Source organism: Antrostomus carolinensis, unplaced genomic scaffold, assembly GCF_000700745.2.
Source record: "Antrostomus carolinensis isolate BGI_N321 unplaced genomic scaffold, ASM70074v2 scaffold9298, whole genome shotgun sequence".
Lineage (NCBI taxonomy): Eukaryota > Metazoa > Chordata > Aves > Caprimulgiformes > Caprimulgidae > Antrostomus > Antrostomus carolinensis.
In genome coordinates this window covers 27,443-55,347 of record NW_010331183.1, presented here as the reverse complement: position 1 = coordinate 55,347, position 27,905 = coordinate 27,443, and the positions used below count along the sequence as shown (strand labels likewise).

The window sequence follows — 27,905 nt, the reverse complement described above, 5'->3', positions numbered from 1 at the left end:
CTACTGTGTCCTGTCTAGCACAGGAAAGGTCCTTCATGGCCCTGCAAACGTTCTCAGGTGGGACACAAGGAAATCCAAGCCCTCTCCTGTCCCCTGCCAGCTCTCATTCCCCCTTCCCAGCCCACACCAGCCTCATCCCTTCCCAGGAAAGCCAGGAGGCAGCTCTAAGCGTGCAGTCCAACGGCCTCCAGAGATCTTTGGTCATGTTGCTCATGAGCTCACTGTCTTGAGCAAGCTATAAAGTGCCACTGCAAGGGGCAGGAGTGGGGTGGGTTTGTCCTTTCCATGGGCAGAGCTCATGGGCAGCAGGACTCAAGGAGCACACCGCTGGGAGCCACTGTCTGTGAGGGGTTTTGATGTGACATGAGGATGGGCAGAGGGGACTTCAGCCTTAACCAGGGGACAATTTGAAATCCTGGCTCAGGATGACAGCAAACATGGAAGCAGGACAGAGTGACACCAAACTGCTCTGTCAGAGCCAGTCCCCAGAGAAGAGGAAATGGCCTGAAGTTGCACCAAGGGCAGTTGAGATTGGATGTGAGGAAGAATTTCTTTGCTGCAAGGGTTGTCAGGCATTGGAAGGGGTTGTCCAGGGCAGTGGTGGAGTCCCCATCCCTGGAGGGATTGAAGAGTCATGTAGACACAGTGCTGAGGGACATGGGTTAGTCATAGGGGACTGGTCAGTGTTGGGTTCATGATTGGACTCAATGATCTTGTAGGTCTTTTCCAATTGAGGCAATTCTGTGATGTCCTCCCTGGGAGGTGCTGAGCCCAGCAGGAGCTCAGGGGGTGCTGAGCACCCTTGTGTAGCGCTCAGTGCTTGGACGCAGCATCTGCTGTTGATCCCGCTCATCGATGTAGAAGCCACAGAACTTTCTTGTCTCTTCATTTAATCATTGTATGTGCAGAGCTGGGCTGTTGGTTACATCCAAGGACACTTGTCTTGGGATAACGTAGCATCAGAAGAACAACAATTCGATTCCTATTTTGAGTGTGGAAACCCGGAGGTGATCTCCTGCTGACACGATACCAGCGACATCAGGAACAGGACAGCCAGCTGCCAGGAGATGGTGGCAGGAGCTAAGTGGGACTTGTGTGAAGCACAACAATGGGCCATGGTTGCAGCATTCACATCCAGGGTGAGACAGGAGTGCTGGCTGCATGAGGAGAACTAGCCCAACCTGGTCTGTATCTTACAGCAGCATCAACCAACCTCCAAATGATGGTGGAGCAAAGCAACTCCACTCACAGCAAGTCATAAGAGGGGCTGCTTAGACCTTCCTTGGCACCAGGATGGCTTGCTTAGCCCAAATCCTCATGGATGGAAATTGCTGGAGCTGATCAGTGTCCTCTTTTTGCTCATATAATGACCATACGGTCATGCCTGGAGCATGACTTGGTTGCCCGCACATGGGTGATGTGCCACTAGAGATGCTCCAGATCTTCTCACCACTTGGATCCTATTGGCCAGCCTCATGGATCAGAGCATCTCTGATGTCCTTGAACCCCCCCATGTGGGCAACTGACCTGAGACCCTGGTCACCACAGCTTTTGTTGTTGGCCAATGGCAAGTTAGAGGTGGCTTGTTTCAGTGGAGACATTAACCACGTGCAAGATTTGGAGGGCAGTACTTGGAGAATGAGTCAGTATGTCACATGGAATCCCATCAGCTCCAGAGCTGGCTGAGCAAAGGTGGAGGAGATGGCTGGGTTATGTTCAAGGCCGAACTCTGAGGTGAGTTTCATGGGACAGAGACATTTTATCAGCCCTGCCTGAGCCTCCAAGAGACAAGATGTCAACTTCCTTGGCCATTCCCAGGATACATCATCAAAACGCTAGTCTGGCGCCCTTTGTCTACCTTGCTCCAAGCCTATGACTCCAGAGCCTCAGCACAGAGCAAGCTTGTGATGGGAGACTTCACCCAGTCAGTGAGTTAAAGTATTAAGGTCTGGAAAGAGCCAGGTGAGCTCCCATCTGGGCCAGGTCTGAGCACAAACACCAGGAACCCAGGTGTCCCACCATCGCTTTGCTCCATCTCTGCTGAGCAAAGGGTAGTCTCCTCTGAGAGAGGCAGGTTACCAGCATGTGAGCACATGGAAGAGGACGTGATGGGAAGCAGTGCATCCAGTTGTGAGGAGGATTCCTGAAGAGTAAGAATCCTTCATGGCAGTTTGACTGGGGCACTTGCCAAAAATGTCTGTATTTTGTGTCACCGTAGCGTAGGGAGATGGTTTCTGCAGGACAACTGAGTGCTTGGGGGTTGCTGGGCAAATCCCAAGAGAAGGAGAACCACCATCAGCAGTGCAGCAACTTAATGGGTCTCTGCAAGGCTCTCTATCATCCAGGGCATGGCTGCAATCGAGGTTGCTCAGATCTGGATCGAAGCTCTAGATCAAAGTGATGCAGTGAAGGAGAAGCTGAAAGGAGTGTACCTTTCCTCCTCCAAGGTGAAAAATCTCTCTTTACTGATCCTGCTCCATCCCAAGAAGCTCTGCAGTCCCGGATGGATGGATGCACTGTGAGGCCATTGAATTCCTGGGCAGTCCAGTACCCTCCAGCAGTCAGACAAACCCATATGCCTCCAGGTTTCACTGAGTCCATCAAGACACACTCATTCCTGCCACCACTGCAAAAAAAAGATCAAGGAAAAAGATGATGGAGCAAACCTGGCACGCTGGAGGGCTTGGCTGATTGCTGCTGACTGGATCCAGGTCTGTGGAGAGGCCAGACAAGTCCCTGCTTCTCCTGCCCATGTATTAGCAAGGAGCTCTGGTGAGAAGGTGTTCCACAAGGTGATGCCAGTGTCCATTCCTCTTTGAGTGTTAATGCAGTGGGGAATTGTGGTGTGCACCTCCTCAACAGCAGATCCTTGGAACTCAGTCACTCTAGGTGTTCTTCAGCCACTGACTGAAACACCAGTTGGGAAACCAACCTCAATGTCAATGGGGCCAGGAGGAGCAAAGGTGGAAATAATTCCAGGTTATTGGAATAATCTTGTGGTGAGGACATTTGCTGTTGGTTTGCTTTTCATATGGTGGCCTCAAAAACACCATATGACCATCTGAGACTAAGCCTCTTGCAGTTTCTCTATGCTTTGCCTTTTTGCCCAAGGACTGCAAAGCCCTTCAGAAGCACAAGTGCCTCACAGATGCTTTGGGAAGGAAGACAGCGTGGGTTTATCTGATGTGGAAAGAGTGACACATGAAGTGGAGATGACACAAGACACCAAATCTCAAACCCCAGCATTGTGGGATGTTTGACTCCATCTCAAAGGCCCAGTATATGAAATGGAGGAAGCTCTAGGATTTGCCTGGCTGAGTGTAAGTTTGTGCAGCACATGTGTGTATCTCCCTTGGCACAGCAAAGTCTGCTGCTGGGTGACACTGGCAGGCAGATGCACTCCTTCCTTGGTGGGGTAGGTGGGCTGATGTCCAAGAGCACTGGAGCATTTGCAAGATTCATAGTGGGACTCATCTCCACACCCTTCAGGGGTCAGACCTGACCTAGTCCCTCTTTCTGTGGCTGATCCTGGGAGGGGGGCTTAGCCTGAACTGGCCTGGTGTCTTCCTCCAGCTCCAAAGGCACAGGAAGAAGTGGTGGGAAAAAGCCAAGTGCCTTCAACTAGGGTCTTGAAATGCTCTGGTCTCATCACACATCTCCCTTTTCTGTGGCTCCAGGGATTGCTGCCAGCCACCAACAGTTCCTGCCCAGAAATACTGTGTGTTGACCTTGGCTGGAGGTTGGTGGGATTAACTAAAGTCTCCTTTCTTTTGTTCAGCCTCTTTGCTTAGTCTGGAGCTCACCACAACAATGTTTGATCCCAGCTTGAAGGTCAGTCCTGGTGATGGAGAGCGGGGAGCTTTTGGGGAAGTGAACATGGAAAGTGAGTAGCTCCAGGGCTTTTGTTTGGAAGGTGTTCAGCCCCTCATCACCCCGAGGTTCTTCCTTGGTATGCAGATGAAATGCCATCTGGCCAAACTCTCCCTGGAGTCACCCCACAGACATCCCAGTGCTAATTCCAGCTTTGTTCTTCTAGTTTCTCCTTAGGACAAAGAGCTGAAATTCCCATTTGCGTTGATCCTTTGGCCACCACCCAATCAATACAAACTCCACTTTGCAACATTTTTCACTCTTCGCTCTGGATCACGGTAAAAAAGTGTCCATGAAAGGAAGAACCAGACCTACTTTTCCCACCTTTTAAAGCTGACTGCTGGTTTTTGACTCCTGCACCGTTCTCGGTGAGCGTACATAGAAAATGTGGTTATTATTCTGCCGGGGCGTAAGCGCTCGCGGGATTTTAAGCATTTTCATGTCTTCTGACTGCTTTCACCCTCAGAGTTAGTGGTTGAACATTTCCTGAAGCTAGACCTGCGTTATCGCTGTCCCTGGAATACGTGAGCCCATGTGGGATGGTCCTGGGTGCTGTTTGGAAGGGCTGTACTGAAGGTTAACGCACGCTCGCCCCGTTGCAGTCGAGCGGTAACGCTGATACGTCCTCACTGCAACTCCTGAGTGAGGCTCAGATGTTGGTTTTTTTAAGAAGACCCTGGGCTGAGAGGACACACCGAAGCACCGTTCATTGGGGAATGGAGTAGGACAATTGCCCACTCTTGGGGCAAATTGCTAAAGCTTCTCTTTGTATAAATATCCCGCAGGTTTGGAGGCTTCTCCAAACCTTAATTCCATTGACTTTGGGAAGTAAGAGAGTTCTTGGGAAGGGGAACTAACTTGGATTTCCAATTTTTAGTTTCTGGCTGTAGCCAGCTTGATTATATGGTAAGAACAGGGAGACCAAGGCAGAGGTGAGAGGTTGGTCACAACCCAGGAGGGAAATGGAACTGCAGAAGGAAACCACAACCAAATGAAAACGCAGCATTATGTCAAGCTCTGCTGAGCCTCCAAAGAAGCTCCTGCTGGGTGATCATTCCTTGTTGGCTTTTGTTACCAGGACAGGTTCATCCTGCTCCTCAAGGATTTCCTAACCTCTTGCAACCATGTTAGCCATGGGCTGGCAAGAGGGAGTCATTTAGTAGAGTTATGTCTGGTTTTACTGAAATCAGTGGCCAACCTCTCACTGACTTCACTAAGACCATCGTCTAGACAGGATACTTGATGCAGAACAGTGAGTTTGCTCATGATCCCAAGAGCTTTGCTCCATTAGCCAATGTGGCTAAAAATGCTCTTAAAAAAAACCCCAAACCCAACTCCCCCAAAAAACCCCCCAACCCTGCCATTTTGAACCGTTTTGCTGCACGTTAATTCTTAGAAAACCAAAGAAACCAAATACAACCCTCCAAAACCAACCAACCGAAGAGGGGTGAATTGTAGGAGAGGGGATGGCAGCCTCTAGAAAAGTAACAGTCACAGCAGATGACAAAAGAGCCAGTTGACTCTCACCAGCTGTACTAGGAAAAAAACAAAACCAAAACCAAAACCAAAAGAGATGTCGGATTATCGATAGAAAACCAACGCACATCCACAGTTATTTTACCTACAGAGCACAGAAGTATAGAGTAAGGGTGATGGAGCTTGGTATGAGCAGAGTCCCACCGCTCCTACGGGAGCGTATTATCCTTCGGAAGATCACTGGCTTGAGTAGGTAGTACATGCACAGCAATTAAAAAATATTCTGTTTGTATTTTCTTGGTCCCACCTCAGATCTCGGTGGATTCTATTCGCTCGAGTCTGGAGGGAGTCCATGTTTTTTTCTCCTCGGTGTGTGGAGGGCTGGTGGCTTTTGTGTTCATCTCATTCACCTTGTGCTCCAGGAGTTGGTTCTTCTGGTACATCTCAACGTAGTTCAGTTGCAGCTGCTTCTGGTACTTGATGACTTTCTCCTTCTCTTCTTGCCACGTGCGCCGCTCCTCCTCAAAGTCCATCACCTGCTGCTCCCGCTGCTGCCGCTCCAGCTTCAGCTCCGTCTGGAGCCGCTCCACCTCCTTCCGCAGTGTGTTGACGTTGTCCTCGCTCTGTCTCTGCATCTTGGCTTCGTCGCTCTCACAGGCCAGTGGGTCCCGCAGCTTCTCACCAAGGTCTCCACCAAAAGGCCCTGGAGGTCCCATGCTGGCAAGTGTCCTCTTCAGGCCAGAGACCTCCAGCTCACAGTGGTTCAGTTTTTCCCTCAGCACTTGGACCTCACTCATCTTCCGCTGCAGCTCACTCTCGCAGATCTCCAAGTTGACGCTCTTGGAGCTGTAGGAGTCCTTCAGGGTCAGGATCTGCTCCTCCTTCTCCCGTAGGAAGTTCTTACCTTCCTTGAGCTGCGTCCGCAGTCCCACGATCTCGTTCAGCTTTTGGGAGACGTCTGCTTGGGAGTCCTTCAGCTGCTGCTTGAGCAGGGAGATCTCACCTGCCTTCTGGCATACCTGCAGGGAGAGCATACATGAGGCAGGAGAAAGGCAATGAGGGGCCACCACCACTGCTTGTCCCCTGCGCTGCCCATGAAATGTCTGTGTGGCCTCGTGTTGGCAGGAGGCTCAGGTAACGGAGGGGAGAGCCAGCGACAGGGCTCAAGGACTAAGCTCCAGCTTTCACCAGGACCCAGACCATGCCCAAGACTGAGAGCTTGTCCCCACATCTGTGGGGGAAATTTGGTGTTTATTCCTGGCTCTCAGGGACCTGATGCTGTTCCCAGCTGGAGTTAACCAAACAGCTAAGCTAAGTCAACCAAGTCCTTCAACCAAGGACCAAGTGAGAGGACAAGAGGAAATGGCCTCAAGTTGCACCAAGGGCAGTTGAGATTGGATGTGAGGAAGAATTTCTTTGCTGCAAGGGTTGTCAGGCATTGGAAGGGGTTGTCCAGGGCAGTGGTGGAGTCCCCATCCCTGGAGGGATTGAAGAGTCGTGTAGACACAGTGCTGAGGGACATGGGTTAGTCATAGGGGACTTGTCAGTGTTGGGTTCATGGTTGGACTGGATGATCTTGTAGGTCTTTTCCAATTGAGGCAACTCTGTGATTCTGTGATTCTGTGAAGGGCTGTGGTCCTCACCAGTGGTGAGTGGGCACTGATGCTTCCCTCCCTGCATTCATCTTACTCACCTAACCACAAGCCTGTGGTGCTTGACCCCAAACCCTCTGCACTCAGCAGGAGTTTTCTCACTGACTTCAATGGGATCTGGACCTTGAACAAGCCTGAGATAGGAACATCTCAGACCCAAGAGACCATCCAGGCTCTCCCCAAGCATGGGGAGTGTAGGACAGGATGCAGAGACAGTAGGTACTACTTACTTGTCCTATGATGCTTTCCTCCCCAAAGATTCCTGAAGAACTCAGTTGACTAAATTTTAGTGTTCACTGGGGACTGGTACCTATTTAATTATTTTGGGGCAGGGCATGAAGAGTATTTAGTCTGGAGAAAAGGAGGCTGAGGGGAGACCTTGTGCCTCTGTCCAGGTCCCTGAAAGGAGGGTGGAGAGAGGTGGGGGTGGGTCTGTTCAATCAAGGACCAAGGGAGAGGACAAGAGGAAATGGCCTCAGATTGTACCAGGGGAGGTTTAAATTGGATGTGAGGAAGAATTTCTTCACCAAAAGTGTTGTCAAATACTGAAGCAGGCTGCCCAGGGCAGTGGTGGAGTCACCATCCCTGGAGGTATCAAAAAGACGTGTAGAAATGGTGCTTAGGGACATGTTTTAGTGGTGGACTTGGCAGTGTTAGATTTACAGTTGCACTTGATGATCTTAAAGGTCTTTTCCAACCAAACCGATTCTGTGATTCTATTCAATGAAGAGAATTGAATAGAATTCTACCCCTCTACCAAAGATCAAGGACAGAGCTTCAACCCACCCTTGCTGAAACGTGACTACCACACACTGTCCTTGGGCACTGGAGGTTCAGGTTTTCTCCTGCCTGGCTCAGGTCTCACCCATGTGGTAGGGTACACAAGCCTGGTGGAAATACCCTTGCTGCAGTGTGTATTTGCATTACGTAGGTGTCACCATTCAATATGACACTCCTCTGCTCCTTTGTAGTCCACCAAAGCTGACAGGTGCATGAATACGTTTGAGTATTGGAAGTGAACCGTAAAAATGACCAAACCCTCATTTTCCTCTGAACTCTGTGGTTTTCATGGCTCTGCCTTGGCAGATCTGCTCTGTCTACTGTGGATGATTGTGGAGACAAACAGTCTCTGTCTGTGCTGGCAGGAGTCTGGGCTGGGGAGCAGCACAAAGGAACCATCAGTGATCAGAGAGGATAGGCATAATTAAAAATAGACTTAGTAGCCACCTTCAGATTGGGCTGTCCCATCCTTCTGAAGCTCCTGTCTCTTGTCACACATGAAATGCTTGGCCTTTCCTCCCTCCCGTGATACCTGCAAGATCCCTTGCAGTTCTGGGCCAGTTGGGTCAATTCTCCTCAGACAAACTCCACTCTCCATTGCCTTCATTGTAAGCTTCACCTTTCTCTTCTATAGAGGCCCTACCTGGTGTATAAGATTGAGCAAGACCTTGAAGCTCAGCTGTTGGGACAGTCCAGCTCTTACTATGAGTGGCTGAAGAACGAGGGGATGTACCTAATCACTTCCTAATGGTAGAAGCTTTTCGTGGAGCTGACAGCCGTGGTGGTTCCCCATACAGACCTAACTCTGTGAGTACCCACATACACACCAGCACTTGTCTGCAGCAGATGCAGAACCATTATCATGCTGGTTTAGCTGTAGTTAAGGTGGTGTAGTTACTGCTGAGCTAAAAAATTACACAATTTACTGCGAGTGCTCTCCATGGGCCGAGTGCTCTTCCCAAAAGGCAGAGAAATACGTGATGAAGAACAGCTTGGATAGGAATCAACTTACAGATTAAACCACTTAAATTTAGGTCTCTACTTGGGTGCTGTGGAGATCCAGGCAATACAGTCCATGGAGCCTGGAGAGCAAGTCAGCAAATGTAGGTGTCTGCAAATTTTGGGTGTCTTGATCCACAAGCTGAATCCCTATTTTTACATCGACATCACTGTCAATGATCAAATCAAAAACCCATCTGCAATTTTACTGGTGCAAAATCAGGGAACATTGCAAACCCAACGTGTTGGAAGACACAAAAGACCTGGGTAGAGCAGCTGGCCAAAAGGAGGTATCATGTGGGACAATGCAGCCTGCTTGTTCTGGGTTGTAGCTTGCAGAGATTTTACAGCAAGCCTCTAATAAGCTCTACTGAACATCTGCAAATAACACATTCCAGAGCCTAATTAATCCCAGCTCCATTGACTTTCCATCAGGATTAGCAGAATAGGGTCTTCTTGATTCTAGAACTACGTTTTGCTTCTTCACTCTTAATAAATTTGAAGTTTCTAGCCAGTCTGTGGAAGGATTAAAATTCTTCACATGATCAAACTGAAAAGAAAATATGTTAGCTCTGGCTATGCAAACAGACTTTGCTAAAATGTTCTAAAAATAGAAACAGTAGGAAAAAAAATCTGCAAGACTCAAAAGGAAAACTAGAAAGAGGAATTTGCCTTTCAGCCTTTTAAGAGAGATAAAACTTATTAGGGACTGCAAACAGTGTGCTGCAGTGGAAAGCATGAGGTAGACTTGGCTGTCGCTGTCATTCTTAGCTCATTTGCTTTACATCTGAAATAAAAAAGCAAATCAAATATTTGGAAAGCAGGTTCAAAAGTTTGCCCAAGCGCAGATATTAGAAGAATTTAATTAAAATAGACTTAACCCCATTTTTTTGGTAGGCACAAATACCTGTATGGAAAGACCTGTATTCACTGAAACCTGGATTGAAATGTCACACGTTGGAGTGACCTGACTGGGAAGCCAATTATTAACCAGCACAGGAAGTGTGCACAAAAAATTACCCTCATTTTAGTTTAATTCAAAACTATAGGCTGGGGTCTTAGACAAATGAAGAGGTGACTGAAGTAACATGAAGACCACTAACCCATAGTCATTGTCTGTGGGGTCCACTGTGAGGTATTTTGGGCTCTCCGAGCCCTCAGCAAAAACCTGACTCAGGGTCTGTTACAACAAAGCTCTTACCTCCCACTTGGTCTCTTCAATCTTTGGGAGAAACTCAGCTTGTTCCTTCTTGAAAGCCACAAATTTCTTCTCCAGTTCCTCTCGTTGCTGGAGGAGTTGTCCCATATCATCTTGAAGTTTTTTTTTCTCTTGTTGGAGCTTGAAGATTTGGAGCTGCAAGGCCTGCTGAGCCCGCTGTGCCTTTTTGGAGACCTGTTGCAATTTGTTGGCATAGTTTTGCCTCAGGTCCTCCATTTCCCTCTCCCAGATCTTCTGCTTCTCCTCAAACACTTGGAAGATGGCTGCTTCGCTTTTATCCAAGTTCCTTCGCATCTGGAGGACCTCCTGCTCCTTCTCCCACAACCGATCTTCCAGGTCTTGGATGATGTCATCCGTTGAAGGCGAGTGGAAAGGCATCGTTTCGTTGAGATGGTTCAGTCTGTTGAACGAAGAGGTGCTCTTGCTTGAAGACCGCCCACTGTCTGAGGTAGATATCCCGTTGTATCCCACAATGTTCTTGTCCACGTAGGTTGTACCGATGCGGTTGATGTGGCTGGTGGAGGCGCTCATTGGACCCACGTGTTGGCTGTAACCTGTCCCGTACGTGGGCAGGCTCGTTAACGAGTTACGGCCCGAATCTGAAAGGCCCCCCACTTGGTTTGTAGTCCTGTTAAGGCTGCTCTTGTCGAGTCCACTTTTAGGTGCGGATGGGCTATTGCTGTTGGCATGGTTCAAACTCTTTCTGTTCTCTGTCACCCCGTTGCTCTGCGGCGGGCAGAGGTTCTGCATGGAATGGAAGTTTTTAGGAACTACTGGTTTAAAGGCTGAGGGTCTAACTAAGGGCTCATTGCTCTGCAAAAAGGAAAAAGGACCACGCATCAAACATAGCAGGAAGCTTGGTAACGACACACAAAAGACACACGGCTGGGGCTGATGGAGCTAAGACATCTTGGGTTAGCTCCGTATTTCTCAGCCTTATTACATCCTGGGCCATTTGGGATTTAACATGAGGGACCTGTGGTCTTTGTCTTCCCTTGCCCCAACTGAAAAAAAACAACCCAACTTGACTTGATGTGACAGGGCGACAAGATTGGTGAGGGATTTAGAGGGGAAGGGTGTGAGGAGAGGCTGAAGTCACTTGGTTTGTTCAGCCTGGAGAAAAGGAGACTGAGAGGAGATCTCATGGGGGTCTAGAACTTCCTCCCAAGGGGAAGAGGAGGGGCAGGCGCTGATCTCTTCTCTCTGGCCACCAACAAATGCCAGGAGCAGAGGAAATGGCAGGAAGATGTGGCAGGGGAGGGTGAGGTTGGCCATGAGGAGAAGGTTCTTGAGGCAGAGGGTGGTGGAGCACTGGAACAGGCTCCCCAGGGAGGTGCTCATGGCACCAAGCCTGACAAGATTCCAGCAGCATTTGGCCAAGGCCCTCAGGGACATGGTGTGAATGTTGGGATTGTCCTGTGCAGGGACAGGAGTTGGACTCCATGATCCTTGTGGGTCCCTTCCTTCCAACTCACAATGTTCTATGATTCTATGACTCACCCCAAATCTGTGTGATTTTTCCCTAGAATACTCCTTCATTTCTTAGTGCTCTTTGTAGGAAGGAGCACTGACACCTGCCCACCAGACCTGATCAAAACAGCTCTTAGATTTTGGCAGATTATATTTGAAAGGACTTTTAATGCTGAGGGTGCATTTCCCTTTTGCTGAAAACTGAATTGAACCCTTGGATTAGCAGCTGTTCTACCCCAGGAGCATCACATTTCTGTCCTGCTGGCAGTGATCTCTCCCCTGTGTGGACATCATGTCCTGCTTACTCTTGGACAGGAATAGGTAGGAGCTGTGAACCCAGCAGCAACACCGGGCAAGTAACATGCTGAAGCTGCTCTTCAATGGAGTGTTTGTGTTTTCTGCATCCATGAGCAATGCTGGGGGGAGAATGGACTGCAGCTGTAAAGGATTTAGAGAGGATTTTAAAACCTTGCACATTCCTCACCCCGTGGATGAACCTACAGAAACAATTTTTTCCTCAAAATGGTATTGAGTCTCCCCTACTGTGGGTTGGGCTTCAGGTGAAAATTAAGCCAAAGGAAGGCACCTTGTATTAGCAAAGATGCTTTGAAAATGCCTTCCAGGAGAAAGAGAACGAGCCCTGGTGAGCAGGTGATGTTGGAAACCAAAAACCTGGCACCTGACATGCAGGACTGAGATGGACTACAGGGCCTGGTGGATTAACAACCCGGGAGACAAGGCCACCAAACGCTGAAGAAATAATATCACACGAGGCAGCATCTCCAAGGCACAAATTATGGGAGTCACTGGAGCAGAGCAGCAGGTTATATACAACACTGGTGGCTCTGGGGCTCTGCTCCTCCAGGCCTGGGAGATGTTTGCTCCCTGAAGCTGGTATGAGCCATGAGGACTGTGCTGGGATGGGTGATAACGCTTACATGGGTAGTTTTCAAGCCTTGTCAGTTTATCCTTCCTAAGGGACACTGGGATTTGGAACAGATGCTCATAGCTGCTTTCAAGGAACACTTTGGGTGGCAGTGGGCTGTTGGAGATTGCCTATAAATGGCACCAAACATAAGAGTGGGACTCAGATGCTGGAACTACAGAAATGAGAGCTGACTCCAGCTCCCTCCCCATCCATCTGGGAGGTAGGCACAGCATCTCGGGTAGGTTGGAATAACAGATACAGCTTAAACAAGCTGAAAGGTTAGCTGGGGAAGCCTTGTGCTCATGCTTTTTGGTTCCTCAAGAACTAACATTCCCCTTCTCTCAACCCTCTGAAAGTAAGAAGAATTGTATTATCTGTACATAAAAATTATACCATCTACACAGTAAGAATTAGACTATCTGTCAGGATTGCACCATTGCCCAAGGCTTCCTGATCTTCCACAGTCATCACACTGCTCCAGGAGATGGGGATTCTCACCTGGTCTAGTTTGCCGGAGATTGGCAATATCTTTGGTGGGTTACTGGGCTCTCGGTATTGGGGAGGAGGTGGCATGTTCTTCTCATTGTTGGTGGTCACGTTCCCACAGATATCCATCTTCACCTTCTCACTCTTGCGCAGGTCGCCGTTGATGTAGAGAGAATTGGAGACCTTCTCTGACTTGTATGTCTTCTCCTCGCCCGAGTAGCGGTTGGAGATCTCCCGTGTGGAGTACCCGTTGCGAGACCCCTCCATCTGCCGACCGCTGCTCTGCGTCCGGGTCCCCACGCTCTTCATGGCAAACTCTTGGTCGTTGGCGACTCCGCTGCCCACGCTCCCCATGGTGCTCTGGGAGGTGGGTTGGGATGGCCGGGGATTAAAACTGTGGAAGTTCTCCGGGCTTGGGTAGGTTGGGTCACTAAGAACGGGCAGTGTCTCTAGCGTGGCCATGGCAGCACAGAGGTGAGTTGGAGGCACAGGTCAGTGGCACTGGGAGAAGGAGGAGAAGGAAAGGACTGTTAAAGAGAGGTCTTTTATCTACCATACCCTTTGGAGATCATCATCCTGCAGAGATGAGCAGATCTCTGAGCTGGCTGATGCCAGGACATGTCTCAGTGTATGGTGTGGACCCCCAACCCCCAAATCCCACTCAGTGCTCTGCAGAACATCTGCTCTTAAGCCTCTCAGTCCAAGGGTTGGGTGCTCCCAGGGGAGGGGGTTGCATGGGTTTTAGTGGGCACAACTCTACAGCATCAGTTGGACACAAACAATTGCAGTTCTGAAGCTTGAATTATTTTTTGTCACTTTTCCCAGGTTTGAACAAGTTTGTGTGGCCATGGGGCTGGAAGGATTCCAAGCCCTGCTCCATCTGTAGGCTCAGACACTATCCCTCACTCCAGCACATCCTTTAGGGATGATTCAACAGGGCTTAAGTAACACACTTCCCATCTCTTCCTTGGGATTGTTGTCCCATGGACTTGAGTTTTTTAAAAGATGCTTTTGTCCAGGTGTCATCCTAAATTTTCTTTTAAGCCTTTATTCCCCTACTCCATTTTATTCTTCCCTAGACTGTGCCTTGGATTGACCAAAACGAGCCCATGGGAAGTGGCTAACATGCAGATAATGGTTTTAAAAGTTGTCTTTGACCAGGTGAAAGACATTAGGACCAATCCTCACGTGTCTAGAAGCTCTTCCTGAGCTCCATCACCATCACAAACCCCAGTCCTGCGATTTCAGCTCTGGCTTTGTGAGCTCCCATGTCTATTCACGTCCATGTTTTGGGGAAATTCTGCAAATTCTGGTTGTTGCATCGGTGATGAATTTATTAGCAACTGAGGCAGCCAAGGTCCAGAGCTACTGATGCTAAGACAGGTTTCACACAGGGACAATTTATAGCTTCCTGAAAAGCCTTTTGAAAGTCCCTTCTGAAAGTCCCAGCTGAAAATCAAGCTGTTTCTGCACTCTTGGACCCATCAGGAATGGTCTGCACTGCCCCACTACCTCCCTGAGGGTGATCAAGCCTCTGCAGTCATGTCCCAGCATGGACTGGGACTAGGGGGGAAAGAACCAAAAAACCCAACCTGGATTTATTTCTCTCAACAGAATTTCCTTAGTTACAGAACCCCCTGGGTTTTTCCTGATGGGTGCACCCATAAAACATGAGTGTTGGGGAACTGCTCCATGTTGAACTGAGCTGCAGCAGAAGATGGAGATCTTGAAGAGAGTGACTGTATTCCCCACAATTCCCATTCCCTCTGCTGAGGTGTTACCTCAATCCTTTGTAATCAGCCCCACAAAGGTGTAAAATCTTATTTAAGGGAATAAAAAGACCCACAACAATTTTTTTTCTGGTGGCCTCATTAGATAATGGAGAATTTGAACCCATACCAGCTGAGGATGACATTACCTGAGGGAAGGGAGAAGATGCCTTGCAAAGTTTGGGTGATTGCAATGAATTCTGAGGTTTCTGTATTTGGGGAAGGACTCTCACAGCTCAATTCAATCACTGGTGCCAGAGTGTCCAGGCCCCTGGGAGGGTCTTTGTGTCCTCCCGGTGCCACTCTAGGAAGGCTCAGATCTCCTTGGAGTCCTGCCTCATCTCTGTGCAGACGTCTCTGATACCTTCAGACTAGGCACAGCTGAACCAAGCCTGGAGGAGCAGGGTCATGGCACCTGGACAGATGTAGACACTTAGTTGACCAATGTCCATCCAACCCTACTGAGTTCATTGGCTTGGTCCCCCATGGGCCAGAAAGACTGCTTGATTCTTTTTAATCCCAGGAATAGAATCATAGAATCACAGACTGGTTTGGGTTGGAAGGGACCTTAAAGCTCATCCAGTTCCAACCCCCCTGCCAGCAGCAGGGACACCTTCCACTAGACCAGGTTGCTCAAACCTCATTTCCAGGTTTCTGAGCATAAACCACCCTGGCAGTGTGGGGACTAAAGCAGGATTTAGGGGCAGGTTTCTCCCTAGATAAAAGAGGGGATAACAAAAGTGATGCCCTTTGGAGAGAGGTTCAGTGATGGGGGGCTCAGGTAGGGCCAGCAGGTCGGGGAGAGGGAGAAAATCCCCATTTCAATGGGGTTTTCCATCTTCTTGGAGAAGGGATGTTAAATCAGCCCTCCCCAAGTAAAGCAGGAGAGCTGGGTTTATTTCCCTGGAGGGCTGGCTTGGGTCTGGAGCTCAGCTCTGACGTGGTCCCTTACGGGGTCTTGCTATTTGCACAGATAATAGAATGGAGAAGAGAAATTAAAAAGGTCAGAGCAGGGGCTGTGCTGCTCCACTTCGCTTTTATTAAATTGTGTTCCTGGAGGCTTCTGCCAGGCATCTCCTCTAGCCTTCTCCCTTTTCCCAGTGTCCTCAACTTCTCATAAGAAGCTGCCCTGTCCAAAATATGGCCCAAGTGTCGTGGGGGCTGGTGGATAAGACATAGCAAACTGCTGGGTCAAAGGGAGAGGACACAAAGCTGATACCTACAGTGAGCTGGGAGAGCTCCTCTGGGGCAGAGCAGGGCATCGAGGTGGTCACAGAGGGAAAAAGTTATGTAAGGAGGTGCTGTGGTGAAAGCCACCATCCCAGCTGAACTGCTGTTCAGATGTGAAGGAGCTTCCATGGTCTGAGACACACCAGATGTGCCCCATCATGGACAGGGGACAAGCAGAGGAGATCATGCCTGGTGATGTAACCTTCTCCATCCCCTTGCACATCACCCCACCCAAGGAGGATCCCCAGGGGACTTGCCCTGCTGAATCACCAGCAATATGAAGCAATGAGCATTGAGTGAACATTCTGTAGTCACTGCTAATGACCTTCCTGCAGACTGCACCTTTGTCCCCCAACAGAGATGACTCCATGTCACACACTGGTTGAGGTCTAAAGGCCAAGCAGCAAATGGATATCACACAAACATCAGACGGTGCAGTGCAGGGACCCACTACAACCAAAACACGTAAATGTTTATCAGAACATCGCAACAAAACATCCACCAGCAGAGAGGAGTGTCCAGGTCTGGTCATGCATCTGGCACGTGACGTTTGGAGACATCTCTCTCCAACGCATGGAGCAGGACTCAAAGGCTCATGGCTCCCCATTGCACCCTAAAGGCACTTTCTGAGCAAGACCACAGACAGTTCATGAGTGCACAATGTCCAGGGATTAATCTAGGTGCCTGCTGGGCACCTGGAGACTTGGATGAGCTACAGAGTGATGATGAGGATGGAGACTGCCCGTCTGAAGCCACACTCAACCCATGGTGCCTTCAGATTTTATTAGTCAAGGGAAAACTTTTTGTTCTGCTAATTTAGGAATAACCTGCTTTTCAGTGACTTTGAGATCTTTATAGGCCATGTCCTTTATTATGGGACACCAACCACCACAGGAGGGATGTACTGGAAGATCTCAGCTCCAGACGAGGGAGGCTTTGCCTCCACACTGTCCTCCCTGGCCCCATTCAGCCAGCTGAGGAGAAATCCAGGTTACCTTTTCCTCGCTGGGTAAATTCCACAGTGACATTTGCACATTTACATTGACTTTCTGAGGGCAGGATGAGGTCACTGGAAAGTTTGATCCTTCAAAAAAAAAAAAGCCAACACAACAACAAGCAGTGAAGGCAAATGTCCTCAGCCCAGTGAGAGTCACAGCCTGGGCAGAATCATGGCAACGCAGGGGAGTTGGAACTGGATGAGCTTTAAGGTCCCTTCCAACCCAAACCATTCTATGATTCTATGAATACCCTCCAGGACACCTTGGAAGAAGATGCCTGCTCAACCCCATGGTATCTCCATCAGTGGTCTTCACCAGCAGAGTATCAGGTTCTTTCTCTGCCCTTGGGGACCCCATGGGGCCATATCCCAAGCCCACTGGAACATTGAACCAGCATTCCCATCCAGCACCAATAACCTAAAAGCAAGAGGACTTCAGGTAGTTTTCTTGGGATATGGGATCAAAGCTGCACCACAGGGGTAGACTCTGAAAATGGACTTTTTTCTATGGGGTTTTTTTTTTTGTGTTTTGGATTTTTTTTTTCTTTTAATTGGAAATCATCCAAGAAAATATTCTGGAAAAAAAAAAAAAGAAGTTATTAGCTTATGTTTACTGTAAACCCAGGACCTGATAAACAGAGCATATGGACAAGCATTACAAGTATGTTATTAAGGAGATTCCAGAAGTGCCAACAGATCCCTGACAGTAGGGCTTTGTTTGCCAAAAAGGGCCATTTTTCTGAGAACAACACTTTAGTGTCTTCTGGCCAGCTGCCGTTCCCAGGCAGGTTTTACTGGGGTCACTCCTCAGGTGACTGTGAAATCAAATTTTGAGCATAATGAGGTAAGAAATAACACTGCCAGGTTCTGGTGCAGAGCTGGAGGGTCTTTTTTGTTTTTCCTCCTTCCAGGTTTGGAGAAATGCATGATTAAAAACTTCCCCAGGACATTTCTCCTCCATAAATCTCATAACCATCTCCCTCCCATGGGAACACAAACTCAGATTGGGTTTATGAACGATTCCCAATGAGAGAAACAAAGATGCTGATCATGGCAGTCCATGAACACAGTGGGGCTGAGGGAAGCTGAACTGGCTCAGCTTTACCAGAGCTTCACTCCCAAATCCATCCTTTAGAAGAAGGAGAGGTCACCTACAAGCATGGCTGGGCTTGAAAGAGACCCCCAAGCCATGGTAGAGGAGCAAAAGCAGCTTCCCTTGCCCCATGGTGGTGTAGAGAGGCTCCAGACAGGCAGAAAACCAAACCAGGAGTTTTAAGCAACTTGCCAGTCACTGCCCTTTCCAGATGTTTTATCTTTCCAGATGTTATGCCTCATCTGCAGTGATGAGGAGGCACCAGGACCACCTTGGCTCTTCATCCTCACCAGGCTCTCAAGAAGACACCGGGTCCATCCCACCTCCTGAGGAGGACTAGCTCTACCCAAATCACTCCCAAGTGATGTCCATCCATCTGTCCATCCATCACAGCGGCCACCACTTCTGATAGCCAACATTTGGCCCTTGCCAAGCTCTCTCATTCCCGTTCCCCACAGCCCCGTGGTTACGGCAGGAACCTGAGTGAAGGGACTTTCTGCAAGGTCAAAGGAGGAGAAGGAACCCTTCCAGAACAAACACTGAGCTCATTTCCCAGAATTACTGTGTTCATAAAAGCTGAAAAGGGTTTCTTTGTCTGCCTGGATTGATTCAAACCACCCTTCCTGGTAGCCATCTTCATGCCAGCACCTTACCTAGGAAGGGTGTCCTATCTCATTGCTACAGCCAGCCTCCTCTCTGGCCAGGTACACCAGGACTTCACGCAACGGTGCAGCTCCCCACCACCTCCATGTTACACAACCTCCCTGTCCCATCCAACCGTGGTGTCCTCTTGGCCTTTCTCTATGGGAGAAAGAGACAGCCATATTTTTATACCTGATGCAAAAAATCTGGGATGAAATTACCTTTTCTCTGTCTGTGTTGATTAAAGTCTTCATGACCACCAATTACCATGGTTTCCTACCATGCCTGCAGCTCCAGGGAAGCCTTAGATGTTATTGTAAATATCATAATCTGTAAAATAAACTCCTGCATCTTCACACTTGCTTTACCCAAATGAGTTCCAGTGAGACAGAAGAAAAATGGCTTTCAGAGAAGCAGCTGAATGGTTAACTAAGCCTAGATGATGAAGGCCTGGCTCTGTTTCTGCCTGAGTAGGTTAATTGTTAACACTCTAGTAACAAAGGCCTTTGGGAGACATACCTAGGCACCGTGCCATGCGAGAAGGAAATCAATCGTTGGTCTCGGGCAGAGCGAGATCCAACAAACAACCCGAAAGCAAGGCAGTGCCTTGGCACAGGCACCGCCCCAGGCATGTGTTCCTGGCTGGATGGGCAGCAAAGGCATCTGAAGGTCAAAAATTCCCCCTTCTCCACCAGTTGCAGTAACAGGTGTGTCCATGACCTTCAACAGTCGGGTTTGTTTGCATCTGTTTTAATGAGCAATTACCCACACAATGGAAATATGTTGGGGTTTTTTTTTTTTGGAGTAGGACCTACACCTGCGCTGTGTTCAGGGCTCTGGTGGCTCTCTAGTGTGTTGGCAGTGGTGCCAGAGAGCTGGTATGTCTAGAGGAAGAAAGTCATCATGTCCTGGGGTGGTGAAGCTGGTTAGAAATGGTGTAAAAGGGATGAAGAAAAATTTACTGTGGTCCTTTCAGCTTCTTCCAGAAAGATATATGGAGAGGGAATCACAGAATGGTTTGGGGTGGAAGGGACCTTAGAGCTCATCCAGTTCCAACCCCCCTGCCAGCAGCAGGGACACCTTCCACTAGACCAGGTTGCTCAAAGCCTCAACCAGCCTGGCCACGAACACTTCCAGGGAGGAGCAGCCACAGCTTCTCTGGGCAACCTGGGACACTGTCTGACCACCCTCTGGGTGAAAAATTTCCTTCTAATATCTGACCTCAATCTCCCCTCTCTTAATTTAAAACCATTTCCCCTTGTCCTGTCACTAGTACTAGAAGTGAGGAGACAGCAGACCCTTTGGGCAGCAAATCCACCTGTATCTGCAGAAGCATTAACAAGCCCACCACTGAAACCCAAGACCTGCAATCTGTGAGTCAACATATCCTTGGAAGTGTTTGAATCTGGGTCTCAGCAACGCTACTGGCACCTCAAAGGTTGTTGCTTGGGTTGGTGTGGACACCCTGTGTTCCCCTGAGACAACTCCAGCAATGATGGTGATATGGGAGCCCACCTCCCGTTCCCTGCCTGGGCTGGGGGTGGCAAGCATGGGCACAGGAGAGGACCACTGCAGTGCTGGAGAGGGTCAGAGGGACCTACCTCACTTCTTAACACTCCCATCCTGCCCTGCAAAAAGCTCTGCTTGCTTTAGTTGTACCACCATGCACCTCTGAGAAGGTTTCTCTCTTCCCACCAGTTAGTTTCAGATGTAACTTGCAGTCACATCCCTCCTCTTCTCCAGGCTGAGCAAACAACCCTCAGCCTCTCCTTGCCCATCACATCCTCCAAAAAGACCATTCAGCTACTGCTCTGCCTCCTGTGTGTCACGGGCCATCACATGTCACCTCCTCATGGCCATGCTGGACCCAAACCTGGTTGAGAGAACCTTCAAAAGGGTCGATTCAAGAGGCAGGAACATCCACCACTCCCCTCCCACCCGGCTCCACTGTGTCGGCACCTCCTTTTCTTCTACACCCTTCTCAAGTTGCCTCGGTTTGAAGAGGGGAACGGAATGAGCTGTTCCCAGCTCTCACAGACATTTTTTTCCAGCCCTCAAGTAATTCTTGTGGCTCTTTTCTGCACCTTCTCCAACTCCTCTTCCCCCACCTGGCATGGTGGCTGCCAGATTTTCCTCCACTGCTGAAATAGGGCACGAAAGCACTTGAACCTGTCTGTGAAAACATGAAAAGCCTGAAAATCTCAAGCTTTTCAACCACAAGCTTTTTCCACAACCAAAAGCCAGACAATGTCAGATGAACAACTCCAGCTGCTTCCCCAGGACACAGACCTCTCTTTTCCCATTGATCCGTGCTGGAGGAAATGGGAACTGTGCAATGAGGAGCTTTTTTCACCCATTCAGGGCCAAAAAAGCAAACTCAGGAAGGTAGGTTGGAGGGTCGAGTGCCAAGTTCTTGTAGGCATCTTCAGATACTTCTTTGGCCATGGAGCTGCTGCTTGTCTACAAATCTTGCATCCATCTGTGCAAAGGTTTTACAGCTACTGCAGGGCTACAAAAAGATGGACAAGCTCTCCAGCAGCACCTGAGCCCTCAGTGCAAGGGCAAACTCCAAACTCCATCAGGACACAAGATCACAGAGAATCACACAGAATGGTGGGGTTGGAAGGGACCTCAGGAGATCATCCAGTCCAACACCCCTGCCAAAGCAGGTTCCCTGTTGCAGTTGTTATCCCGCAACGTCCCGTCTGGTCGAGGAGGCACAGAGACAAACAGACTCCACACCCTCTCTGGGCAGCCTGTCCCAGGGCTCCAGCACCCTCACAGGAAAGAAGTTTTTCCTTCAGTTTGTCTGGAACTTCTGGTGTCCCAGTTTGTGCCCATTGCCCCTTGTCCTGTCACTGGGCACCAGCGAGAAGAGCCCGGCCCCATCCATTTGGCCCCCACATTTCAGATCTTTATAGACATTGATCAGATCCCCTCTCAGGCTGCTCTTCTCCAGGCTGAACAGTCCCAGCTCTCAGCCTCTCCTCGTCAGGCAGATGCTCCAGGCCCCTCATCATCTTTGTGGCCACTGGTGGACATTGCCCACCATCTCCTAGGACTCAGTTGAGCTACTTTTTGAGCCTCAGCCTCTTTTGCAGTGTGAGGGCTGTTGGACAAAGTGGCTGAAGATCATTGTTGTAGGACACATCCAGGCTGGAGAAGTCCCCTCATTATGTTTTAAGGAGGTTTTGAAAGAGGCTCGTGGCTGTGAGGAGCAGGGTGATGGTGTGTAGTGAATGGACCAGTCCTGCTCTGGGCATTAGATATTTGCTTGTGTTAATGCTGATTTTAATATTAAGAAGGACTGATGTGCCAGGGCCTTTCTCCAGCAGGACACATCAATGCTGCCCAGCTGTCCTGCATCTCTGCCCAGGGCTTGCAGGGAGCTCTTGATGAGGAGCTACATGATACTTAAGCTCTGGCACTGGCTTTGCATATAAAAATGAGTGGAAAGTTGCTTTCTCTCCCCAAGACTCTGTGGTCTGAGAGACCTCTGCAGTTTTTTCCTCAAAACCAGGCAAATCCCTTGGAGAACTGCAGGAATTGTGGTTCATAACCAACGTTACATCGAGTCCCTGCTGTAAGAGGGATCCCATCCAGATCTGCAGCTTGTTGGCTTTCTCCATGGCCTGATCCAGGTCACAAATCTAGGAGAAAGTCACCCCAAACCAGCAAGCAGTTTGCTGCTCTGCTGGCAGCTTCTCGCCAGTTCACTGAGGACTCAACCAGGACCACAGGGCCATGATCAGGGTAGAGGAACAGAGAGTGTGGGCAGGAGCAAACCCCACCAGGAAGGGGTTTTGGAGACCTCAGCAATGACCAGCTCCTGACTGCAGCCTGGGGTGCTTTGCAGAGACCTTTGTAGCTCAGTTCCCCAGGGACTGGTAGATTTGGGTTGGATATTGGGAAAAAGTTCTTCAGTATGAGGGTGGTGGATCATTGGAACAGGTTGCCCAGAGAGATAGTGGAGGCCCCATCCTTGGAGATAATAAAAGTTAGACTTGGTGGGACTCTGAGAAACCTGCTCTAGTGAAGATGTCCCTGCTCACTGCAGGGGGGTTGGACTAGATGTCCTTTGAGGGTCCCTTCCAACCCAAACCATTCTGTGATTCTATGATTGGGGGTTTAATTAGAAGCAAGGAAAGCATGAGTTCAGAGAGCAAAGCAACACCAAAGCCATCCTAGATGCCTTCTCCTGGAGCAACCTCCACCTGTCCTTAAGGCTATGTGATTCCTGTTGCATCCTGTTACAGGAAGACAACCACAGAAATCCATCCTGAAGCTCTGTGCTACAATCCCAGAGTCCTGCTAAGGAACATCCAATTTGGGAAGATGGAAACCATCCTGTCCCTCCATAACCTCCTGCTTTCCAATGACACCTCCTGTCCCAGCAGCTGAGAGCGCTGGATGTCCACACAGGGACCCGCAGCATCCTCAGGATAACTGGGCCCAGTTAAAAACCATCAGCTCCCCCAGTATATGGTTATTTAGGAGACGTGAGGACCCAGCTTTGCTTTTTTTCTCCTGCAAATGCAGCAGCACCAGGTGGGGGGGTGGCAGGATTTGGGGCAGGGAGGTCCCTGATTCAGGAGCTGAGCTTTCTTGGGCTGCTGTGGGGAATAAAAACGAGCGGCTTAGAAACATTTCCTTTTCCTCTCCGCCTGCTAATGAGATAATTACAGCCTTTTGTATTCTGGGAAACGACTTTCTCATTACGGGGGCACATCAGCTATTTACATAATCAGCCTGAAACAAAAGAGACGAGATGAAAAGACCCAGGCGGCTCTTCTGGAGAGCCCAGTATGGCGCTGCTGAGGGAAAGTCCATGGGATGATGGCTTTCTCCATCCCCAAGGTTCCTCTGCTCACGTCCAGAGCAGGTGGTAGCATTTGGTCCAGGATGTCCCCAGCATGTGATGCTCCTTGCTCTCAGCTGCAAGTGTCCCTGGTGTCCCCAGAACCAGCATGACACACTCTCCTAAACCAGCTGCCGTGATTCCCATTGCTGAAGGATTTGGGAGGGGTGGCCGTGGATCAGGACTCCATAGATGGGTGGCAGGAAGAGCCATGTCAGCTCTGCCCTGTTGTGGTCAGCGTTTGTCACTGGAGGGACTCACAGTGACATCCTGGGATGAGTCCCACCACCTGAGGATATGTTTGGTACCAAACTGGTCCATCCCCTTGCCCATCTCCCATATCCCAGTTTCCCCATGCCCCCAGCTGGTCAAGGGACACTTTCAGTACTAGACTGTCCCATCCCATGTCCCACATCCCAGTTCCCTTTTCCCCAGCTGGCCAAGGGACACACTGGATACCAACCTGTCCCATCCCACATCCCATTTCCCTGTCCCCCCAGCTGGCCAAAGGACACATTTGATAAGAACCTGTCCCATCTCACATTCTATGTCCCATTTCCCTGTCCCCCCAGCTGGCCAAGGACACATTTGGTACCAGCCTGTCCCATCCCAGTTTCCCCATCTCTCCAGCTAGCCAAGGGACACTCTGAGTACTAGACTGCCCCATCACATGTCCCACATCCCAGTTCCCTGTACCTCCAGTTGGCCAAAGGACACATTGGTTGCCAACCTGTCCCATCCCACATCCCATGTCCCCTTTCCCTGTCCCCTCAGCTGGCCAAGGGACACACTGGGTACTGACCTGTCCCATCCCACATCCCATATCCCATTTCCCAGTCCCCCCATCTGTCCAAGGGACACATTGGGTGTCAACCTGTCCCATCCCAAGTTTCAGTTCCCTGCCCCCACAGCAGGCTAGGGGACACCGGGTACCAAACTGTCCCATCCCACTGCCCTGTCCCCCCAGCTGACCAAAGGACACTCTGTGTACCAAATTGTCCCCGCCAGCCTGCAAACCCGCCACCTCCCTTACTCAATAAAGGCCCCATTGTTCTCCCCCAACAAAGCCTGAATAGTCCAGCCTGCTCCACCTTCCCCCAGCTAATCCTCCCAGTTTGCGATCAGTTTTCCTCCTCGCTTGGTTTAAGGGACACGCTCCACCACCACCACCTGGTCCCTGTGCCCCAGGAAGTGGCAGGAGGGGAATTCAGAGCAAATCATGACCAAAACCTCCACCATGGAGCACGTGGCCTTGGCTCTGTGCCCTCCTGCCCGTCCTCCTTCCCTCTCTGCTCTCCTGGGGTGCTCCTGGGATGGACACCCTCATGTATGTGCTACACCTGGGCTGGGTCTCTGTCACACGCAGTGACACAAGAGTCCCCGTCTGTGCTCACTGTGCTTTGCTGCAGCAGCCACACCTCCTTCTTACCATCCTCGTCATCATCACTCCTCCCTCGGTGTGATGATGATGAGGATGATGGAGAACACCAGAGGCTCGTGCTGGGTCCTCACCTGTGGACCTCAGCACTGCCCCAGAGCATCCCTCTGCAAGTGCAAGGCTTGGAGAACTCGGTAGCTACCTGGAAACCCTGTATTGACAGCAAAAGAGTTGGACTTGATGATCTTAAAGGTCTTTTCCAACCAAAATGATTCTATGATTCTATTAAAAATAAATCAATAAATCAACCTGGGCATTATTATTGCTCCTCCAGAACGAGCTGCTCCACCTGTCCCAAGCCAAATTCCACCACAGTTTATCTCAAGATATTCCCAAATTTAATCCACAGGATTTTCTGGATCCAAAAGAGCAGACAAAGGTGTGGAATAAAAGACCACAAGCACCTGTCAGACTGCACTGGTCGTGAGCTACTCCAAAAAGAAAAGAATAAGAAAAAAATTACTCTGGAGGCTGTGGTGAGGTTGGCAAAGCCCCAGAGAAACCTCAGCAGGTGACATGGAGATGTAATGTGGTGCTCTGAGATTTGTATGGGGTCCCAGGGAGGTTTTCCTGTCTCCATCCTTGGAGGTTTTCAAGCCCTGAATGAACCAAGCAGGGTCTGACCTGGTAGCTGAACCTGCATCAAGCGGCGAGGTGGCCTGGAGATCCCTGAGCTCCCTCCCACCAGGAATTATCCTGCTGTGGAGGATGGTTTTGGCAAGCTGCCCTGAGGTTGTCCACACAGTCCTCATCCTCAGGGGCATTTTCTCCCCTTTTATGGGCTGCTGTCAGACCTCTGGTTTTGGATCCAGGCTGGCATCCTCCAGGATGCACCTGAGGGATTCTCCATCACATGCCATGTCTGTCCCCATCATCCCAAGGAGCAGAGGATGCCAGAGGGACAGGATGGTTTCAAGCTCAGCCCAAACTGCCAACCCAAACCCTATGTGTCCATCAGGAAGGATTTGGACATAGAATCACAGAATCACAGAATGGTTTGGGTTGGAAGGGACCTTCAAAGGTCATCTAGTCCAACCCCACTGCAGTGAGCAGGGACACCTTCACTAGAGCAGGTTGCTCAGAGCCCCATCAAGCCTGACCCTGAATATCTCCAGGGATGGGGCCTCCACTACCTCTCTGGGCAACCTGTTCCAATGATCCACCAACCTCATATTGATGGTTTCATCCATGCCCACCTATCCTTGTGGCATCCCCCAGAAGATGCTCAGTGCTGGCTGTGGGCTGATCATTGTCTCCACTGCAGTCATGGTGACAACCACTGCCCAGAAGACACCAGATTTAGTGGCACAAGGAAAAATCTCTGAGTTCACTCAGCCTGGAGAAAGGATGGGTTGATGGAGCAGCCTCAGCACTGGCTGTGGAGCTGGGGGTCTTGGATGCTCCATGCCACAAGCTTGACCACTTGAAGTCATCCCAGCCCTCCGTGCCTCAGTTTCCCCTTATTAAGGAGACCTCTCCTCAGCAAGGTGGCTGGAGATGAGCTGCTGCTGGTTGAGCCCATGGTGCTGCCTGACATGGATTATTGCAGTGGGGGTATGGGAGAGCTCCTGGCCCACTGCATGGTGCTGGCACGGTGCTGCTGTCCCCTGATAGTCCCCCAGTAAGGACCTGCCTTGCCTGGCACCCCAGTGACTGCCTGAGCATCCTCATCCCATCCCACATCCCAAATCTGGGGGGGATGCCAATGTGATCCTGTTACAGACCCATTCCTTGGCCCCAAATGCCTTGTGGTGGGAACAGGAGGACCTCTGTTATCACCAGACCCCCTCATGAAGGATTTAGAACCCTGCCCTCACCCCAGAGGGCCTGATCCTGCCCTTTGGGGTGAGCCATCACCTCTGGAGAGGTTCCAAGCAGTTATCCCCACAGCCCCTGCCTGGTTCTGCTGTCCCAAACCTTAACCAAGCCTCTGTCCCAGCAGGAAGGACAACAAGGGGACCTGCCACCAGCTTCCACCCCCTGCCCACGCCACCGTCCCGGCCGTGATTTATCATTAACTCACCCTGAGGAATTTCAAGGGCACGGAGCCAGCCTGGGGCGTGCTCGCTCCTCCCCAAGCTCCCATGGTGGCTTGTCCCCACCGCCAAGGTTACCACTGCTGACCACAGTGGTGCCCCAAAACCCATTGAGGTGTAAGGTCCTGGTGCTGGTGGGTGGCAGCTGGATTGAGTTTATAGTGAAGGGGGGAGGGGGAGAATAGGAGCTTTCCCCACCTTGAGCAACCCACCTCCATGCACCCATCTCTGCTACGATTCCCAGTGCAAACTCAGCCCAGTGGGTTCATCCCACCCTGAGAAAACCACCTGCAGCAGTTCCCACCAGCTCAACATGGCACTAACCCATCGTGAACCCTTCGTTCCCCTGCCTGGCCCCTTTCTGGGCTCAAACAAAGACACTCAGCCAGAGGGGGGAGGAGAGGAAAGGAAAGATCCTCCTCCAAAGCCAGCACCCACCGGGATTTACCTGGGCAGCCTGGGGGTGCATCCTCCAGCTCCCCGTCCTCCACGAGTCTCAACCTTCATCGTCTCTGTGTTTGATACTCCAGGAAAAAAAACCAAACAACAAACCCAGCCTAAGAAAACACCTGTGGAGAGCAACCTGCTGCTGGGCTGGGGCCAAGGGCTGCACTGGGCTCAGCCTGATTGGTCACCTACAGCCTGTGCTTGCGGGATCTTAACTCTTTCTTCCCATCAAGGTGGAGATGAGCCCAACGTTCTCCAATGGAGACTTTGGGGTTTGATGGCTTGGTTTTGCTTAAATTGGGATTTTGGGGGTTTGACAGCTAGGGTTTGCTCAAATAAAGGGTTTTGGAGTTGAAGGATTTAGTTTTGTTCAAAAATTGGGGATTTTGAGGTCCAACAGCTGGGTTTTGGTCAAATAGGGATTTGGGATCTGGCTGCCTGGTTCTGCTTTGATTTTTTTTTTCTTCAAGTGAGGATTTTGGGGTCTAATGGTTTGGTTTTGCTCAAATAGGAAT

At 50.1% G+C, this 27,905-nt stretch overlaps 1 protein-coding gene across 3 annotated transcripts; it reads right to left on the bottom strand.

The window, feature by feature from the left end:
• Positions 1 to 5,654: 5,654 nt before the first annotated feature.
• LZTS3 (leucine zipper tumor suppressor family member 3) lies at positions 5,655 to 13,342 on the bottom strand. 3 transcript variants are annotated; one of them, XM_029086261.1, is made up of 4 exons: positions 12,893 to 13,342; positions 9,979 to 10,809; positions 6,041 to 6,365; positions 5,655 to 5,986 (listed from the first exon to the last, which is right to left on the bottom strand). In XM_029086261.1, exons 1-4 carry the CDS (start codon positions 13,340 to 13,342, stop codon positions 5,655 to 5,657), a joined length of 1,938 nt encoding a protein of 645 aa, XP_028942094.1. The 3 variants fall into 3 exon arrangements, with proteins under 3 accessions (XP_028942094.1, XP_028942095.1, XP_010171454.1); XM_029086262.1 differs by having other exon boundaries at positions 5,655 to 6,365; positions 9,979 to 10,116; positions 10,249 to 10,809; XM_010173152.1 differs by having other exon boundaries at positions 5,655 to 6,365.
• Between the last annotated feature and the right edge of the window lie 14,563 nt (positions 13,343 to 27,905).

What these genes read in the sequence shown, in the direction of transcription:
- LZTS3 (XM_010173152.1), bottom strand. Translation starts at nt 13,342, where the DNA reads ATGGCCACGCTAGAGACACTGCCCGTTCTTAGTGACCCAACCTACCCA. An exon ending in TCTCCGGCAAACTAGACCAG is followed by an intron (nt 10,810 to 12,892) that starts GTGAGAATCCCC and finishes TCCTTTTTGCAG; the next exon opens with AGCAATGAGCCCTTAGTTAG. An exon ending in TTGAAGAGACCAAGTGGGAG is followed by an intron (nt 6,366 to 9,978) that starts GTAAGAGCTTTG and finishes CTCTCCCTGCAG; the next exon opens with GTATGCCAGAAGGCAGGTGA.